General features: G+C 38.8%; 1 protein-coding gene across 4 annotated transcripts in view; it reads left to right on the top strand.

Annotated features, from left to right (window-relative positions):
- SLC9B2 (solute carrier family 9 member B2) overlaps positions 1–19,215 on the top strand; it is a 59,952-nt gene that overhangs the window by 23,908 nt on the left and 16,829 nt on the right. For all 4 annotated transcript variants that reach the window (XM_081483635.1, XM_081483645.1, XM_081483654.1 and 1 more), the window contains 5 exons: positions 6,139–6,281; positions 7,119–7,246; positions 9,047–9,222; positions 13,439–13,545; positions 15,752–15,901. In XM_081483635.1, the coding sequence (XP_081339761.1) occupies positions 6,139–6,281; positions 7,119–7,246; positions 9,047–9,222; positions 13,439–13,545; positions 15,752–15,901 (704 nt within the window). The remainder of the gene's footprint in view (positions 1–6,138; positions 6,282–7,118; positions 7,247–9,046; positions 9,223–13,438; positions 13,546–15,751; positions 15,902–19,215) is intronic.

Genomic DNA, 19,215 nt, shown 5'->3' with positions numbered 1-19,215 from the left:
CAATGTTCCTTATGGCACTATACTCACTCATAAGTGATATAAGTGATTCCTTTGCTAAACCAGATAGTAGTCAAGCATTTATGTGTAATGTGATTTTGTCAATTCATGGTTGAACTGCAACCATAGTTGGTTATGAATGTGGAGTTCAACAATGAAAAATAATGAAAACATTCTGTGAAAATCAATTGACTACATAGAATTTGGGGCTTTCCGGGTAGCTCAATTGGTAAAGAATCTGCCTGAAATGTGAGAGACCTGGGTTCAGTCCCTGGGTCGGGAAGGTCCCCTGGAGGAGGGCATGGCAACCCACTCTAGTATTCTTGCCTGGAGAATTCCATGGACAGAGGAGCCTGGTGGGCTACAGTCCATGGGGTCACAAAGAGTCAGACAGTGATGATTGTTCTATATTTATAAACTATAATCTGCACATCCTTTATATCAGTAAAATTTATAACAAATATTTAAATGTATAAATGTAAATATACATACTTCTTTGGAGAGCTACTTACTAAGCATTTACCAGCATATTATTGGGTGTCCAAACTTTCCAAACATGATACACATGAAAATTAGTCTTAACACTGGACATTGTATCTTTAATGTTTCTTCAAAAAATTCTGTTATAAAATCTTAGTTTACTACTTTCATTCTACCACAAAAGAGATTTTGTGTCCTTTTGTAACAGGTACATAAATCACTGTTTTCTGCATACCTTTTACACATATATTTGCACACATTTCCTGAGTCAAATTGTTTTCTGTTATTTTATGTTAGCGAGGACAATGAATATATTTGCTCTTCAATTTGTGGTCAGCGGCAGCATTTCAGTCATATCTGACACTTTCCGACCTCATGGATTGTAGCCCACCAGGCTCCTCTGTCCATGGGATTTCCCAGGCAAGAATACTGGAGTGGGTTACCATTTCCTCCTCCAGGGGATCTTCCTGACCCAGGGATCAAACCTGTATCTCTTGCATCTCCTGCATTGCAGGCAGATTCTTTACCACTAGTACCACCTGGGAAGCTCTCTGTGGTCAGCAGTTGAAGCTAAATATAAAAAGAACTAAGAGTTATTTACATCTTTTAAAAAATTTATTTATTATTTATTTTATTTTTGGCTATGCTGGGCCTTCGTCACTGTGCAGGCTTTTCTCTAGTTGCAACAAAGAGGGCTACTCTCTAGTTGTGATGCCTGGGCTTGTCATTGTGGTGGCATCTTATGTTGTGGAGCATGGGCTCCAGGGCATCTGGACATCAGTAGTTGAGTTGTGGTTCCCAGGCTCTAGAACACAGGCTCAGTAATTGTGGCACCCAGGCTTAGCTGCTCTGAGGCCTGTGGGATCTTCCCAGATTAGGGATAGAACCCATGTCTCTTGCACCGGCAGGCAGATTCTTCACCACTAAGCCACCAGGGAAGCCGGAGTTATCATGCACTATTTCTTAATATATTTTTCAATTTTAGGTAAAACTGCAGGGTTTTTTGTTTTTTGTTTAATTCATATTATTTATCATGAGTGCTTTTTGTTCTCTGAAGTTTATTAATGGCATTGTTGTTAAATGCCATTTATGAGCTGTTTCTAGATATGCCTGTGAAGTGAAAGTGAAAGTCACTCAGTTGTGCCCGACTCTTTGCGACCCCATGGACTATATAGTCCATGGAATTCTCCAGGCCAGAATACTAGAGTGGGTAGCCTTTCCCTTCTCCAGGGGATCTTCCCAACCCAGGGATCAAACCCAGATCTCCCACATTGCAGGTGGATTCTTTGCCAGCTGAGCCACGAGGGAAGTTCAAGAAAACTAGAGTAGGTAGCCTATCCCTTCTCCAGGGGATCTTCCCGACCCAGGAATCAAACTGGGGTCTTCTGCATTGCAGGCAGATTCTTTACCAACCAAGCTATGAGAGAAGCCCTGGATATGCCTGTATGCTATGATAAAAGGTTGGCAATCCATCTCTTTTGTAAATAAGATATTATTGGAATGCACCCATGCTCATTCCTGTGCATATTGTCTGTGGCTGTTTTCACATCACAGTGCAAAGTTGAGAAGTTGTGAAAGAGACCCTGTGGCCCACAAAATCTAAGATGTTTCTTATCTGATCTGTCCCTTGGCAGAAAGTGTTTGCTGACTCATATATCTAAATCAGTGTTTCTCAAACTTTATCACAGAAAAATAACCTTGGGCCCTTGTTACAATGCAGCTTCTAATTAAGTAGATTTGAGGATGGGACCTGAGATTTTGCATTTCTAATAAGTTGCTTTAGAGAGAGAGAGAGTTAGTTGCTTCAGTCGTGTCTGACTTTTTTGCAATCCCTGGACTGTAGCCAGCCAGGCTCCTCTGTCCATGGAATTCTCCAGGCAAGAATTCTGGAGTGGGTTGCCATTTCCTCTTCCAGGGGATCTTCCCGACCCAGGGATCGAACCTAGGTCTCCTGCATTGCAGGTGGATTCTTTACCATCTGAGCCACCAGGGAAGCCCAATAAATTATCTTAAGTTTTCAAATAGTCTAATAATCATAAGTTTTCAAACCTGGTTGCACATAGGAATCATTTCAGGAAGTTTTTTAAAAGCTGGTGCCCAAAGATTCTGAATTAATTGATGCGCTATATGCCCTGGGCATCAGAATTTTTAAAAGCTCCCCAAGTGATTCTAATATGCGACCTAAGTTGAGACTGCTGTTCCAGAATCCATGAAAAAGCACTTTATACTTCATCTTTTTTCCCCATGCTATGCCTGTTTTTACAACAAAATATACCCTGTAGCCAAGTGGTACATCCCTGGGCTCTGAGATCACATGAAATCTCCTGGGGTAACTGAAATTATTCTCAAAGGTCACATATCTGATGTATCTTACCATCCCATTTTGCAATGTTAATACTTGTGACAGAAAAAAGTTTACCAGTTCTTATCGTAGTAGTGTGTGCTCAGTCGCTTCAGTCGTGTCCCAACTCTTTGCAATCCTATAAACTGTTACCTGCAAGGCTCCTCTGTCTATGAGATTCTCCAGGCAAGAATACTGGAATGGCTTGCCATTTCCTCCTCCAGGGGATCTTCCCAACCCAGGGATCCAACCAACATCTCCTGCATCTTCTGCATCCCAGGTGGATTCTTTACCACTAAGTGCCACTCAAATCACTATTGTAATAGGGCTGGGATCCCAAACTGGAACATTATCAGAATTCATAAAGTCTTGTTATGGCAAAATGTGTATGATAATTGCCTGTTCTATATTTTCAAAAACTCACTGAAATAATTGCTAGAGGGACTTCCCTGGTGGTCCAGTGTCTAAGACTCCACTTTCCCAATTCAGGGGCCCAGGTTCAATCCCTGGTCAGAGAACTAGATCCAACACGCTGCAACTAAAGATCCCGTGTGCTGCAATTAATACATAGCACAGCCAAAATAAATACATAAATAAATATTTTTTTAAAAACTTAAAGAAGAAGAAATAATTGCTGGCTATGGAGGATGAAGGTGCAGTTTTTGTTCCCAAAATGAACGTGAAGGCAATTTCCCTGGACCACTTTCCTTCGCCAGTGGTCTGGGCTGATGATTTTTATTTGAATGTTCTTCTTCTTGCTTGTAAGCCCACTTGGGCCTCTCATGTTGGTTGTGGAGGAAAGAACACCTTTCTTAATAGAGGAGTATCATTCTTTTTTATTCTTAAATGAAAATATTTTTAAATATGCAAGAGTTATCAATTCATGGCCAATCTTATTTCATCTACTTCCAAGCTTTTTTGAAGCAAATTATTATTGAAAAAAATTTTCCATGATACAAATTAAGAAAAAAAGAATAACAGTCCTTCATCAAAGAAGCTGTTCTTTCTTCCATAACCAAGGGAGAGGCCCACGTGGGCTTACAGGCAAGAAGAGGACACCAGCCAAGTCACTGTCAGGTGGCCCCAGCTACCCAGGCCACTGGCGAAGGAAACTGAGTCCAGGGAAATTTTCACTTTCATTTGGGGAACAAAAAATATTCCCTTCTACCTTAAAACTCCAAGAAAGCCTCGTAACATATTAGATTATTATTCTTTTTGATTTCAGGTAGTTACATGCTATAACAATTAAGGGCTGGTTTAGATGCACATTTTAATTTTCAGTAAGGAATGATTGACATACTAATAAAATATATGGTTAGTGCAATATTTTGGACTTACAATTCATCAGTATCCATAAATATGAAATATGCCTGTACCCTAGGGCTTAATATTTCCACTGCTAGAAATTATCCTGTGGGTATACTTATAGAAACATACACATATGTAAGCTCCATGTGGACAAGGACCATGCTGGTCTAGCTCATATCTGTATTATCAGGGTATTATAAAGGTTTGGCACCGAATAAACACTTGATGTATGAACTGTGCTCACTTCAGCGATGTTTGTAATGAAAAATCTTTTAAGTTCATTAATTGGTCCCAAAATTATGGTACTTCCAATGAGATTCTTTTGCAGCTATTAAAAAATAAGGCAAATACACACACACATATACATATATGTGCACACACGCGCGTGTGTGTGTGTGTGTGTATGTGCACACCTCAGTGGAAATATATCCATGATATATTGTTAAATGAGGAAAAAATTATACAGTGGTATATAAATGTGCTTTTATTTGTGTCCAGCACGCATACACACACACACACACACACACACACACACACACACACAGAGGCATGCTTAAATAGGTATTGAAACTTTCTGAAAGTGGACAGAAAATCCTTAACAGTGGAAACAAACCTTTGAGGAATGAAGATCGAAAGTTGCAATTGAGGCAGGGCATATACTTGTCACTTTATCCTTATCAGTAATTTAATTTTACCATAGGCATGTATTATTCTTATAATTATTCTTTTAAAAATAGTTATTGTGGGCCAGTTATTACTTTCACAAATTCTAGAAAGATCGTGACTGCAGAATTCAGAACTTAGAGACCTTTTTCCAGATGAAACGTCAGTAATGAAATATGCCTGGGAGGGGTGCTCCTTTACCTATCTGCGTCTGGAGCAAGTCACAAAAAACTACACTGGCGATTCTTTTCTGTTCTCATAGCTTATATTCAAAACATCCCAACACTTGTAAATGTGTCCAGTCATTTAACGAGTGGTGCTTATAAGGGCATGGTGAGAAGAGGGCAGTGCTGGAGAACAGAGGCTAGAAGCCTCACAGCATCTGCTGGAGAAGTATTTCCCTTTGTACAGCATGTGGTGTTATCATTGAGGGCAGGATTCCCTCACAAACTACTCAGTTTCATCAGTCACACTCAGCTACCTGCCCTTCCCAAAATGTCACACTTCTTTTTCATACCTTGGAAGAAACTGCTTTCTCTTTCAGAGACTTTTCAACTCCTCAGTCTCTTCACCCCTTTTCCTCTTCTTAGGATCCTTCTAACTCACCCCTTCCATCTCAGCTGATACAGTACCTCCACATGCTTCTGTAAAAATCAATTTGTCAATTTGTCTCACTCCCCTAGAGGCTGAAAACTTGTTGAGGTGTAGTACCCAGTTTTTGTTCATTATTTATCCCTAATGCCTATTATAGTATGTGAAACACTGAAGGCATTTGGTGAATGTTGAATGGCTAAGTGAAAAAAAAGTTACCACCTGACATAACAGAGCATGTCATATTTCATCAAAACTCACTCTAAGCCTTTGCAGAGCAGGTTATGTGTTTTTAAGTAAATTATCTTATGTGAAGGTAAAATAGAATCCCTATAGATATTTATTGATATTTCTGGTAATCTGACATAGCCAATAATTTCAGAAGCTATTTACTCTTTACACACAAAGAGATGACTAAACTGGACATTGTATTAAAAAATTTTACATTTAGAATTTGATCACATTTTCTATCCAAATACTGCATCCTGTTTCTCCCTTTCAGGTTCAGTTTAGGAATTATTAATCTAATCAGTTGTTTTTATCTGCATATTAAAACATTACATTATCTCCTCTAATTGATTATATTATTTTAATTTTTTTAATTAAAAGTTTAACCTAATTTCACCTAACAAATAAGCGAAAAAGAAAGTGTTGATATCACCTACCTAGGATTATAGGGTTGTCTATTTAATAGCTAAAATGCCAAAACTTACTGCCTTTATTTGAAAACTAAAGAATTGTTGACTTCTCCATTCTAGGCATGCTGCTTGCTGGCTTTCTCATCAGAAATATCCCTGTCATCAGTGATAACATACAGATCAAGCACAAGTGGTCTTCTGCTTTGAGAAGCATAGCCCTGTCTGTCATATTGGTCCGCGCTGGCCTTGGGCTTGATTCAAATGTACGAAGTATAGATTTCTAATTATTGACTAGGAATTTTGTTCCTTCACTACTGCTAGTATTTAGAATCACTGAGCTTTGGGAATGGGGGTGGATGCTGCATGACATTCTCAGGACGAGAAGAAAATCCATGCAGGACTGCCCCAGAAGATGTTGCCTATTCTTTCTTGGAGAAAAGTGGAGTTACTGTGTGGCGACAACACCAAGAATAAAGATCCTCCACTTCTCTGACAGAGATATTGGCTGTAGTTATAGATGATGCTTGTGAGAGAGGAGATGTCATTTTTGGTGGGCAAAGCCCCATACAAGGTTTTAGGGCTGAGTACTGGCTCAGGAAATTGCCTTGTATATAGAATGAATGTCAAGTATGGGTTTTATTAATGCTTTTTACGTGTATGTTTTGATTGTGGGAATGAATATTTTGGGGGATAAAGGTTTTCACCCGAGCCTCATTTGGGGACCACAGATTATAAATAAAGCTAAACCTGAGAGGATTAAATCAGCTAGTGTGTGGATTATGAGCACAGACACTGGAAGCAGCCTGCTTGGGTGCAAACCACAACTCACTGGTGTCGTGATCTGAGGCCAAGCACTTTAACATGTGCCTTTTTGCATGAGGACAGCTACAAAATGGGCATAATGATATTAGCTGTATCATAGGGCTGCAAGAGGAATAGATAAGCTTTCTCTAAACACTTAGAACACAGGATGTTCTAAGTGGAACATTCCCAGAAAATGTGTAATGATCTGAGTACACATTAACTGCAAAAGCAATTAAGGTCATCATCTTTGCAGGTCTTTAGAGAATTATTTTAGTATGTCTGTGTTTATATTTCAGGCCCTGAAGAAGTTGAAGGGTGTTTGTGTAAGGTTATCCTTGGGTCCTTGTCTCACGGAGGCGTGTGCATCTGCTGTCCTAGCCTACTTCCTCATGGGTTTACCATGGCAATGGGGATTCATGCTGGGGTAATTCATGATTTTTCTTTGTTGTATGAAAATATGCACAGACATTTTAGTGCTTTCACTGATTCCTTACAGGAGAATACATAATAGCATTTTCTTGAGGACATCAGAAAATACATCACAGATGTTCTTCAGTTCAGTTCAGTTCAGTCACTTAGTCGTGTCTGACTCTTTGTGACCCCATGGACTGCAGTTTACCTCCCTGTCTATCGCCAACTCCCAGAGTTTACTCAAACTCATGTCCATTGAGTCAATGATGCCAGCCAACCATCTCATCCTCTGTCGTCCCCTTCTCCTCCTGCCTTCAATCTTTCCCAGCATCAGGGTCTTGTCAAATGAGTCAGTTCTCTGCATCAGGTGGGCAAAGTATTGGAGTTTCAGCTTCAGCATCAGTCCTTCCAATGAATATTCAGGACTGATTTCCTTTAGGATGGACTGGTTGGATCTCCTTGCAGTCCAAGGAACTCTCAAGAGTCTTCTCCAATGGCACAGTTCAAAAGCATCAATTCTTCAGCTGATGTTCTAGCATAATCTAAATATTAGCTTCAAAGTATATGTAATAGTGTGTGTCTAACTTTATGGGCTTCCCATGTGGCTCAAGTGGTGAAGAATCCACCTGCCGATGCAGAAGACATGGGTTTGATCCCTGGATTGGGAAGATCCCCTGGAGAAGGAAATCAGCAACCCACTCCAGTATTCTTGCCTGGAAAATTCTATGGACAGAGGAGCCTAGCAAGCTATAGTCCTTGGAGTCTCAAAAGAGTCAGAAACAACTGAGCACACATGCAGAAAGAGCAAAGATGTCTAACTTTTTGCAGTGATTATAATAAACTATTGAAGAAATCATGATCTTTTACCTCTGTGTGATTCCTTGTTAGTGAGAGACATGCCAGGTCTCATCTGAGAGTCTGTATAAAGAATAAAAAATACAGTAACAGTGATCAACACTCAGCACTGTTTTCCTCCTTCTTCTGTCACCAGACTGTTTTGATTATGTAGTTAAGAGCCATGAGAAGTAAATAAATATGAAAGTACTTAGCAAGAATTTAGTGCTAGTGAGTAGACAAGAAGTAAATTCTTAACTTCTCAGGGTTACAACCCTGGAGTTACATGGCTTGAATTCAAATCCCAGCCCTGTGACTTTGCATTATGCAAACAACTTCTTTGGCAAGTTATTTAATCTCTTTGTGCCTCAATTTACCCATTTGCAAAAATGAAGATAATTATTGTAAGTATTTCATGGAGTTATTGTGAGAATTAATTTGGTTAATATATATAAAATGCTTAAAATAGTGTTTGGCATGCAGTAAGCTCTCTAAAATGCTTTCTGCTGTTTCTACTGCTCCCATGATGAATATCACAGTCAGTGTCATTATAGCCTTCTTCTAATCTGTTGTTTTATTTTACATACAAAGTCCTAGTAGAATGCCTAATTTTAGTGAGTTCCAATTCAAAAAGTCTGTGTCTGTGTTTTTCAGACCTCATACCATGAATGGTTTTTTGTTTTTCTTTTTTAAAAAATGATTCCTGGGGCATAACTCCAATAGGTCTTTTATAACACTCATAAATATATATTTTTAGCAACCTAAGTAATTCCAATATAGATTATCCATGGCCACATTTTGAAAAAGTGTTCTGTGGAACTTGTATGTGTGCGTGTGTTTCTGGTTTGGTTCTTTGCTACCGTCTGAAAGTAGTTTTCTAAAGTATAATCTTTAAAAGAGTAGTGGTCACTATAATTTTAATAACAACAGCAATAGTAGTAAGATACTGTCATAAAAGCCTAAAGCACTGCCTGCTTAGTTTTGTTTTAGGTGCTGTGTCTCCAGCTGTCGTGGTGCCTTCAATGCTCCTTTTGCAGGAAGGAGGTTATGGTGTCGAGAAAGGCATCCCCACCTTACTCATGGCTGCTGGCAGCTTCGATGACATTCTGGCCATCACTGGCTTCAACACCTGCCTGGGCATGGCCTTCTCCACAGGTACACTGATCCGTTCACAACATGCTGTTCTCTCGTGCTCTAAAGACATAGGTTATGATGTTACAAGCATGGCATAGTTGCATGATAAAGGCAACTTAAAATAGAAAAAGTCACCTCCCAAGAGTTAGTTCCATACCTAAGACAGGACAAGTAGCTTCCTGTCTTTACTCTCTTCACCATCTAGACAGAAACTGCTCAAGCAATCTGGTAAGTTCAGTAAGGGGAGATTCAAATTTTCAGAGTTTAAAGAAGGATTAGAACAGCTTTTGCATGGAGCCTCTGGGAAAGTTCGGTCTTGGAGACCTCACACAAGGGATGAGGAGATTTTCAATGAGCACAATGACAGAGAACAAGCCAAGTGGAAGAAACTGCACTCTTCTAAAATAGGAACAGTTTTTACATTTTATGGGTAATAGCAGCAAATGATTTTAATGTGTATTTTTTTAATACTTATTCAGTGTTTGATATGGACACATTATGTTTTAAGTAATAATAAAAGAAGAAGGCATTTTTTTCTCTCCCAGTATTATTTAACACTCTCACTCTCCTTTGGTGCAGCATAAATTTAAGTTCATTTTTTAATCCATGTCCAAGATTGGGAGATATGATTTGTGGTTTCATACTATTGGCAAAATGTAGTTGTGCTTAATTGTAATTATCTTCAGATTATCTCATAGGAACACACCTTCTTAGAGGGTCATGGATTTTCAGGCTCTCCACCCTGCTGTAGTTATTGTCCCTTTTATTTTTCGTTTGGTTACATATGATTTCTGCCAATTACCTGGAACTTCATCTCTTCCTGTTGCCCCAAAGTTGTCAAATATATACACTCCCTGCCGTATGTCATGGGAAAATTGATCTTGTCAAAACATGGCTTTCGTAAGGTTAGCTTCCCGTTCAAGAATCAGTGAGGGGGAACTTCCCTGGTGGTCCAGTGGTTAAGACTCCACCCTTCCAATGCAAGAGGTATGGGTTCAATCTCTAGTTGGGGAACTAAAATCCCACATGCTGTGTGGTGCAGCCAAAAAAAAAATAATATATATATATATATAACAAGGATTCCCACTTACCTATTAAGTCAGATCTATACTTTGTCACTTTTAATTCTGCTGTACCCATCCAGAAGTATGTTCTCATTGTTTTCCTGATATATACACCCTTAAAATAATGGTTGTCAGCCTTAGCTGCACACTAGTATTACCTGGGGAGTTTTTTAAAATACTCAGGTTAGGTATCACCTTTAGGCCAATTAAATCAGAACCTCTGGGAATGGAAACCATGGCTTTAGAGTTTGCATTAGAATCACAGGGGATGGGAAAGAGCAGGGCAGAGAGAGCAATGAGGAGGGGGCAGGGGGCTGTGGATAGCCTGAAGAACCTTCCCACAGCAATGCTGTGTTCCCTCTGCCCTGCTGCACTAAATGTGGTCCTTAGGCCTTTTGAATGGAAACTACCTGCAGTCTCTTTAAAATGTGGATCCCAAGCCTTGTCAGATTTGCTAAGTCAGAATTACCAGAGGCAGAACATAAGAAGTCTTTTTTTAAACAACCTTACTTTATCAGAGCCTGGAGGAGGGCATGGCAACCCATTCCAGTACTCTTGCTTGAAGAATCCCATAGACAGAGGAGCCTGGCAGGCTACAGTCCATAGGGTCACAAAGAGTCAGACATGACTGAAGTGACTTAGCATGCATGCACACACTATATCAGAGACTGAAACTAATTGGCTCCTTTCTACACATTTATAGTAAATTGAAAGTACATAGTAAATTATTTATCATGTTAGCTCAAGATTTGGGCTACTATCCCAGCTAGATGCTTTTGACAGTCACACCATTACCTAATAGAGAGCTGTCCTAGCTAAACAAAAATCACTACAGAGGTTAAGTTTTTTGTTTTGTTTCGTTTTGTCTTTGGCTGCACCATGCAGCTTATGGGATCTTAGTTCCTGGACCAGGTATTGAACGCAGGCCCTCAGCAAAGAAAGTACAGAGTTTTAACTACTGTACCACCAAGGAATTCTCTCTCTCTCTCTCTCTCTTTTTTTTTTATAAGAGATGGTTGAAACTGTTGAGGAGGAAAAGATGTTTCCCCTCTACTGATCTTGGGTTCATTGACTGGGACCCAGTAAATCAGACTGACCAAAGACAGATTAACAAGAGAAATGCAGTTTATTAGCTTGTGCATCATGCTTACACACAGGAATAGATGGTGCTGAGTAAGTTGGGATGGTTAGAATTGGGGTTTCTATAGCATCTTAGCAAACAGCAATAATTTTGTAGAGAAATGCAAGATAAAGGAAAAGGACTTTGAGCTTTTAGAGGCAACAAATTGTGAAAAGGCAAATACATGAGCAAACTATGGTTAGATAAGGTCTGATTTAGCGGTTTGTTATGTAGATTTCTCTGGTGCTGTCCCTGGGCTGATTAGGGTTCCCAATTGCCTTGGTGGTTAACTTCTGTCCTTCCTGATAGAGAGGCGAGAGGGACAGCTTTACACATTCATGTCCTGCTTTTAAAAGCAGATAGAGAGAAGGCAGAGAACTTATTTTGTATTTGTTTCTTCCCAGTTGCCTTCAGCTCAAAATAATCCTTATGCCAAAGTGGCATATTTTGGGGTGGCATATTCTGTACCTGAAACTGCAATAACAAGAAACTACATAACTAGTTGGTACACATTTCCTTAGGACAGTATGTGAGAAGGGCTTTATATGTTGAGCTGCTGCTGCTGCTAAGTCGCTTCAGTCGTGTCCGACTCTGTGCGACCCCATAGACGGCAACCCACCAGGCTCCTCCGTCCCTGGGATTCTCCAGGCAGAAATACTGGAGTGGGTTGCCATTTCCTTCTCCAACACATGCATGCATGCTAAGTCGCTTCAGTTGTGTCCGACTCTATGCAACCCTATGGACAGCAGCCCACCAGGCTCCTCTGTCCACAGGATTCTCTAGGCAAGAATACTGGAGTAGGTTGCCATTTCCTTCTCAAGTTTTAGTATAATTTTCTGCACGATGTGCTAGCAAAGATTTTCTTAAAGTTTCCTAAACCCTGTTTCAGAGAAGGCAATGGCACCCTACTCCAGTACTCTTGCCTGGAAAATCCCATGGACGGACGAGCCTGGTAGGCTACAGTCTATGGGGTCGCTAAGAGTCGGACACGACTGAGCGACTTTACTTTCACTTTCCCCTTTCATGCACTGGAGAAGGAAATGGCAACCCACTCCAGTATTCTTGCCTGGAGAATCCTAGGGACGGCGGAGCCTGGTGGGCTGCCGTCCATGGGATCGCACAGAGTCAGACATGACTGAAGTGACTTAGCAGCAAACCCTGTTTGCTATGGGGGGAAATATAGTTTACTTACCTCTATATTATGTTATTTCAAAGTGCCTAAGCAACAAAGGCTCTTCCAAAAGCAATTTCAAAAATAATTTATTTTCAGATTTACTCTTAGAAATAATATTTGAGAAGGGGTAATTCCCCTACACTCATTGTAGTAAGAAAAGTTGTTTTACTTTAATTGCCAGATTCTTACGTTATCATGGGGCCTTCCCTGGTGGCTCAGATGGTAGAGTCTGCCTGCAATGTAGGAAACCCCAGTTAGATCCCTAGGCCAGGGAAGATCTCCCGGAGAAGGAAATGGCAACCCACTCCAGCATTTTTGCCTGGAAAATCCCACGGATAGAGGAGCCTGGCAGCCTACAGTCTATGGGGTCGCAAAGAGTCAGACACAACTAATAATTTTTATAAGTTACTATATTCTATACATATGATATAGATATGTATATTCTATACATATTAGAGCTACTAAAATCAATGTTCATTTATTATTAAAATATCAAGCTCTTAAATGGAAGTTTAAATACTAGATCTGTCTACTCACAGCCTATGCATATAATACAATAGAACAAATTAGCCCTGATTCATGAATTTTATCTTTCATATTTTCTTAGTAAATAGTAAATTAAGTAAATTTACACTGAAGTAAGCATAGACAAAGGTGCACAACTCATAGCTTATGCCTGTTTTAAAATTTATCTTCAGTAATATGCATACTTTCCTTAATATAGGCCCATTTAATTAGACACTTGAAGAGTGTGGACAGCAGGAAATATCTGTAAATTTTTCCTTGTATGTAATTATATGCTTTATGCTAATGATTAAACTCTGTGTGTTTATGGATTTAGAATTCTGACTGAAGTTTTTCTTTTTATGTGTTTTTAAGGCTCCACAGTTTTTAATGTTCTCAAAGGCGTTTTGGAGGTGATCATTGGTGTGGTGACTGGGTTGGTTCTTGGATTTTTTATTCAATATTTTCCAAGCAGTGACCAGGTACGAAATAATCTGTGAGCACGTTGTGCTGTAAAATGTCATTAGAACACTCTCCTGAAAGCTGATGTGAAGTATGTGATTTAGAAAATGGTCCACTATTTTAACTCTGCTCATCGTGATATCCGGAGAAGGCAATGGCACCCTACTCCAGTACTCTTGCCTGGAAAATCCCATGGACGGAGGAGCCTGGTAGGCTACAGTCCATGGGGTCGCTAAGAGTCGGACACGACTGAGCGACTTCACTTTCACTTTTCCCTTTCATGCACTGGAGAAGGAAATGGCAACCCACTCCAGTATTCTTGCCTGGAGAATCCTAGGGACGGCGGAGCCTGGTGAGCTGCCGTCTCTGGGGTTGCACAGAGTCGGACACGACTGAAGCGACTTAGCAGCAGCAGCAGCAGCATCATGATATCAGTGCTGTCCATGAGGCTTATGAAGAGGGTTAGATGTGTAAGGTTTGTAAGACAGTCCTGGAATTTTTTTCTCCAACTTATATTCTGTATGCTTCAAATTCTACTTGCAAAACAAATAACATCAATTCTAAAATACTATGATACATATCTTTGTATTTATTTTAATTTTATTATTGAATTTTTATTTTTATTATTATTCATGATACTTAGCTAAATCAAGATATGAAATGGCTTTGGGGGCCTCTTTTTTAATATCAAAATACCTTAGATTCTAATACTATCAAATTGACCTAACATCTCATCATAATATAGTCCAATATTTCTGACCAAAGATATCAAAGTTCCTTACTGTATACCATGATTTCTTAATAGTAGCAAAGATTTTGTTTCCTTTACTCTCCTAAGTCTCTTGGAATAGATAAAGATTAAAAGTCTTTTTTCTCCACAAGAACTGGCATTATTTTGAGATTTCAGAGCATTTTGAATAGAATTAGAAACTTGCCTAAACTAGAACTTTAAGTAAGAACATTAAAACTATCATTACTAGAACATATATTGGTTTGAATTTTTACTGTCCTCCAAAAAACTCCATTTGAAACTGTCTATAAAAGATCTTATGAATGAATAAAGGGAAATTATAGGATTTTTCTAATTAAATAATAAAATAAAGTGAAAATAATGGTTTACTTACTGTGTATAAAGTGATGTGGTATGTACAATAAAGTGCCACTTATTCAATAGAGCAGCCACTAGCTATACATGACCACCACAGATATAGAACAGGGTGGGGATATATGTATACATACAGCTGATTCACTTTGTTGTACAGCAGAAACTAACACAACATTGTAAAGCAATTATACTCCAGTAATAAAGTTAAAAAAAAAAAAAGAACACTACTGCAGACAATGCAGATACAGAAATTTCCATCGTCACTGAAGGTTCTGTTGTAAAGTGCTGATCTAGGGCACTCCATACAATAACTCATGAAACGAGTACTATTAATATGACCATTTTACTGATGAGGAAATTGAGGCTTAAAGATGAGGGACTTAAGCAAGGTCACACAGCTAGAAAGCAGTGGAGCTGGGAATCAACCAGGTGACCCACCGCCAGAGTGGTGCCTCCAAGCCGAGTACTTCTAGAAGACTGCCTCCCTCCTAAAGGGATCAAGAAGTTTAAAAGGCCGAACAGGGAAAAGTGAAACGAAAGAGGTACACATTTCTAAGACTTGAAAAATCAACAACAAAAAAACTACCCTCACTTTACAGTCTCTTAAGCTTCTTGGTATTCAAAGATTTAGAAGTAAAAACCAAGAGAGCATAAAATTAAAGAGTGAACAGAGAGCCTAAAAATCATAAAGATGGCATCATATCTTTAGCTTCACGGAATCCCTGTGATGTAACTGCTTTTGGGAAAGAGGAAGAAAATCTTGGAGAGTTTAAGTAATGTGGCCAGCCGCACATACCAGTGGTGCCAAAGCTAAAATTTTAACCTGGGACTCTCTGTCCCCAAAGCCCATGTGCTTTTTTCTGCTGTTGCATTTAGCCCTGAGAAGTTCTGCTTTGATAACTGCAGAGAAGGATAGCTGGTATTCCTGGGAGAGGAGCCTACATGTATACATGTGCTAACTCTACTTTTACTAAGGAAAAGAAAGTAAATGTTACATCACACATTTATGTGCTCAGACACAGACATATTTATTTTCTACTAAGTCCTGAATATGGAAAAATCAATCATTAGAAATCAGTTGCATGAAATAATTGAGCTAACCACCCTTTTTCCTCCTCTAGGACAAGCTTGTGTGCAAGAGAGCGTTCTTGGTCTTGGGGCTGTCTGTGCTGGCTGTGTTCAGCAGCACGTATTTTGGTTTCCCTGGGTCAGGAGGACTGTGCACGCTGGTCACAGCTTTCCTTGCGGGCAGAGGATGGGCCAGCACAAAGGTGAATTCATCTTAAGCTCTTCTGCTCACAATTACTTTCTGATCAATTTTTTCTTTCCAGATATGTTCTTACCATCAAATTAATGAGTTGCTTAGTCATAAAAGCTAGTTTCTATGCATTTGTAAATGTGTACCTGAGTTCACACATGCACATACTTTTCTCTTTACATACAAAACTGTAACTTAATGTCTTTACTTAAAATACGTATGCTTTCTTAAAACATATCTTGGTCCTATTTCCATGCTGCCTTCCTTATCCTATGTAAGTGCTACAGAGTATTCCATTATATAGTTGTGCTAGTAGTAGTGTTAGTTGCTAAGTCGTGTCCAACTCGTTGCAACCCCATGGACTCTAGCCCTCCAAGCTCCTCTGTCCATGGGATTTCCCAGGCAAAAATACTGGGGTGAGTTGCCATTTCCTTCTCTAGGGGATAGTTGTGCTAAACTCTATTTATTTGCTCTCCCTCTAACAGACATTAGATCATTTCTAATTTTCTAAGGCAAAAAAAATGCTTCAATAAAATGCCCTTGCATATACTATATTTCATAAAGGCTGGGACACTATCCAGTCTTATTATTTTGCATGCTATCAAGAAAGAAAAAGAATGCTTCCAATTAAACTATGATGTAACATCCTAACATCTTAAATATTCAATGAGAAGAAATTTAACAAATTATAGCATATTATTGAGTTTTTAGGATAGGTTTCTAGAAATAGAATTTCTCTTTGAAAGACTGCACATTGATACTTTGATAATATCAATTTGCCCCTTTAAAAGACTACCAAAAATAAAAAATAGAAAAAAATAAAAGACTACCAATGTACATTCTCATCAATAGCATATGAGAGAATCTACTTCTCTGATGTTTTCAGTCATCAGATACTGTGCTAATCTAATGGGTGAGAAATGTACCTCATTGCTGATCCAATTGTATTTCTTTATGAGTGAACCTAATCAAAAGCTTATGCCTGTTTTCTGTAACATGGTTTTGGGGACTTCCCTGGTGGTCCACTGGTTAAGATTCCACACTGCCAATGCAGGGGGTGACTGTTCAATCCCTGGTCAGGACACTAGATCCCACATGCTGTGCAGCACAGGCAAAAGGTTAAAAAAAAAGATTACTTTGGTTTTCTTCCCATTTTCAAGATCATTAAGATTATTTGTTTTCTTTTTTTAGTCCTTTGATGGAACTTTTTTTTACAAATTGGAGGATAATTGCTTTACAATGTTATGTTAGTTTCTGCTGTACAACAGTGAGAATCAGCCGAGTATGAAAGTGAAAGTGTTAGTCGCTCAGTCATGTCTGACTCTGCGACCCCATGGATTGTAGCTGCCAGGTTCCTCTGTCCATGAGATTCTCCAGGCAAGAATACTGGAGTGCTATCCCCTTCTCCAGGGGATCTGCCCGACCCAGGGATCTAACCTAGGTCTCCTGCACTGCAGGCAGATGCTTTACCATCTGAGCCACCATAAACTCCAGCCATAAGTATACAGTTATTCATTTTATTAATATGTATTATGGAAATTAGATGATTGCCATTTGTTTATTTTAAGATACATTTTTGTAGATTTAACCTTGACGGGATCATATGCTTGCTATACAGTTTAATGAAGAAATTAGATATATGTCAGTTCAGTTCAGTTCAGTCCCTCAATTGTGTCTGACTCTTTGCGACTCCATGGACTGCAGTACGCCAGGCTTCCCTGTCCATCACCAACTCTCGGAGCTTGCTCAAACTCACGTCCATCGAGTCGGTGATGCCATCCAGCCATCTCATCCTCTGTCGTCCCCTTCTCCTCCCACCTTCAATCTTCCCCACCATCAGGGTCTTTTCCAATGAGTCAGCTCTTTGCATCAGGTGGCCAAAGTATTGGAGTTTCAGCTTCAGCATCAGTCCTTCCAATGAATATTCAGGACTGATTTCCTTTAGGATGGACTGGTTGGATCTCCTTGCAGTCCAAGGGACTCTTAAGAGTCTTCTCCAACACCACAAGTTCAGCTGGGTCATTCTTACTTGGAGTTGGCTTGTGAGTTGCAGCCAAATAATGATGGAGACTGGACTCTGTCCCTTAATTTCTTTTTTTAATTTTTAATTTATTTGTTTTTTAATTGAAGCATAGTTGCTTTACAGAATTTTGTTGTTTTCTGTCAAACATCACCTTAACTTCTTAATGGTAACCTTTATTCCACGTTAAAAAAAGAAATTAGTAAAGAGAATAATTTTATTTCTGAGTATGAAACTACTATTTCATGCTAAATTATAAACTTATTTTTATATTAAAATTTAATATTTTAAATATATAATTTAATTTTATTATAATGTTTATATATAAAATAATATTAATTTTATTTCAGAGTGTGAAAGTGTTCATTTTGGAAAATAACACATTAAAGTCAGAAAGCAAAGGAAAGAAAAAAATCATTTACAATTTCTCTACCTAAAGCCAACAGTGCTGTGACCTACTGAAATATTTTAGCTTATTTCCTTTCATTTATTCAATAGGAAGATTTTCAAATATGCTTATAGGAAGTTTCTTCACATTGAATTTTACAGGAAAATGCGTTCTATTGTCACCTCTTCAAAATTTTTCAGAAGTTACAACCAACTTGTTATATTAAACTGTCATTGGTAAAAAGAGGGAAAAGAACTAATGACTGTTATTGTCACTCTGTAAGGCATTATACTAGGCACTGAATATCCTCACTTAGTTTCACAAAAGAAACTTTGAAAAAGTATTATCATTTCAATTTTATAGACATTGTAAAGGTCACAAAATTTAAAAGTGGCACTGGTATTTAAGCTCAGGTTTGACTCCAGAGCAACTTGTACTACCCTGATTGTACAACTGCAGCATCATTGCACAGGGCACATTTTTATATTTTGACACCTATTTGAGTCAAATTGAGACACATATCAAATATATTAAAAACATACTTCTAAACTTTGTGATTTAAAATTAAATCTCTCACTTCATAAGTGATAGGATTTTGAAAAACAAAGAGCCACATCATTTGGAATAGAGCAGTAGTTTTAGCAGCTGGGAAATCAAGGGGGACACCAATCCCTACTCTAAGTGACCACTAGCTATGGGCACAGAAGACCAAGAGGGAAAGGCAGATTTTGCTGAGTGTCAGTTACACTATTTTCCAAAATACAATGTGAGTTATATAGAAAAGATTGTTATAAACCAAAACAGAGCATCTGTTTGAGTGCATGTGTCATAACTTTGCCTGAACGCCTGCAGCCTGGTTGATTACATAAAGTCAACGTTAACCCACAACCCAGTGAAAGAACTAGGTACCTTCTTTTTC

The sequence above is a fragment of the Giraffa tippelskirchi genome, chromosome 1, assembly GCF_054371585.1.
Source record: "Giraffa tippelskirchi isolate mGirTip1 chromosome 1, T2T-mGirTip1v1.2.pri, whole genome shotgun sequence".
Taxonomy (NCBI): Eukaryota; Metazoa; Chordata; class Mammalia; order Artiodactyla; family Giraffidae; genus Giraffa; species Giraffa tippelskirchi.
This window is presented reverse-complemented; position numbering and strand designations above follow the sequence as displayed.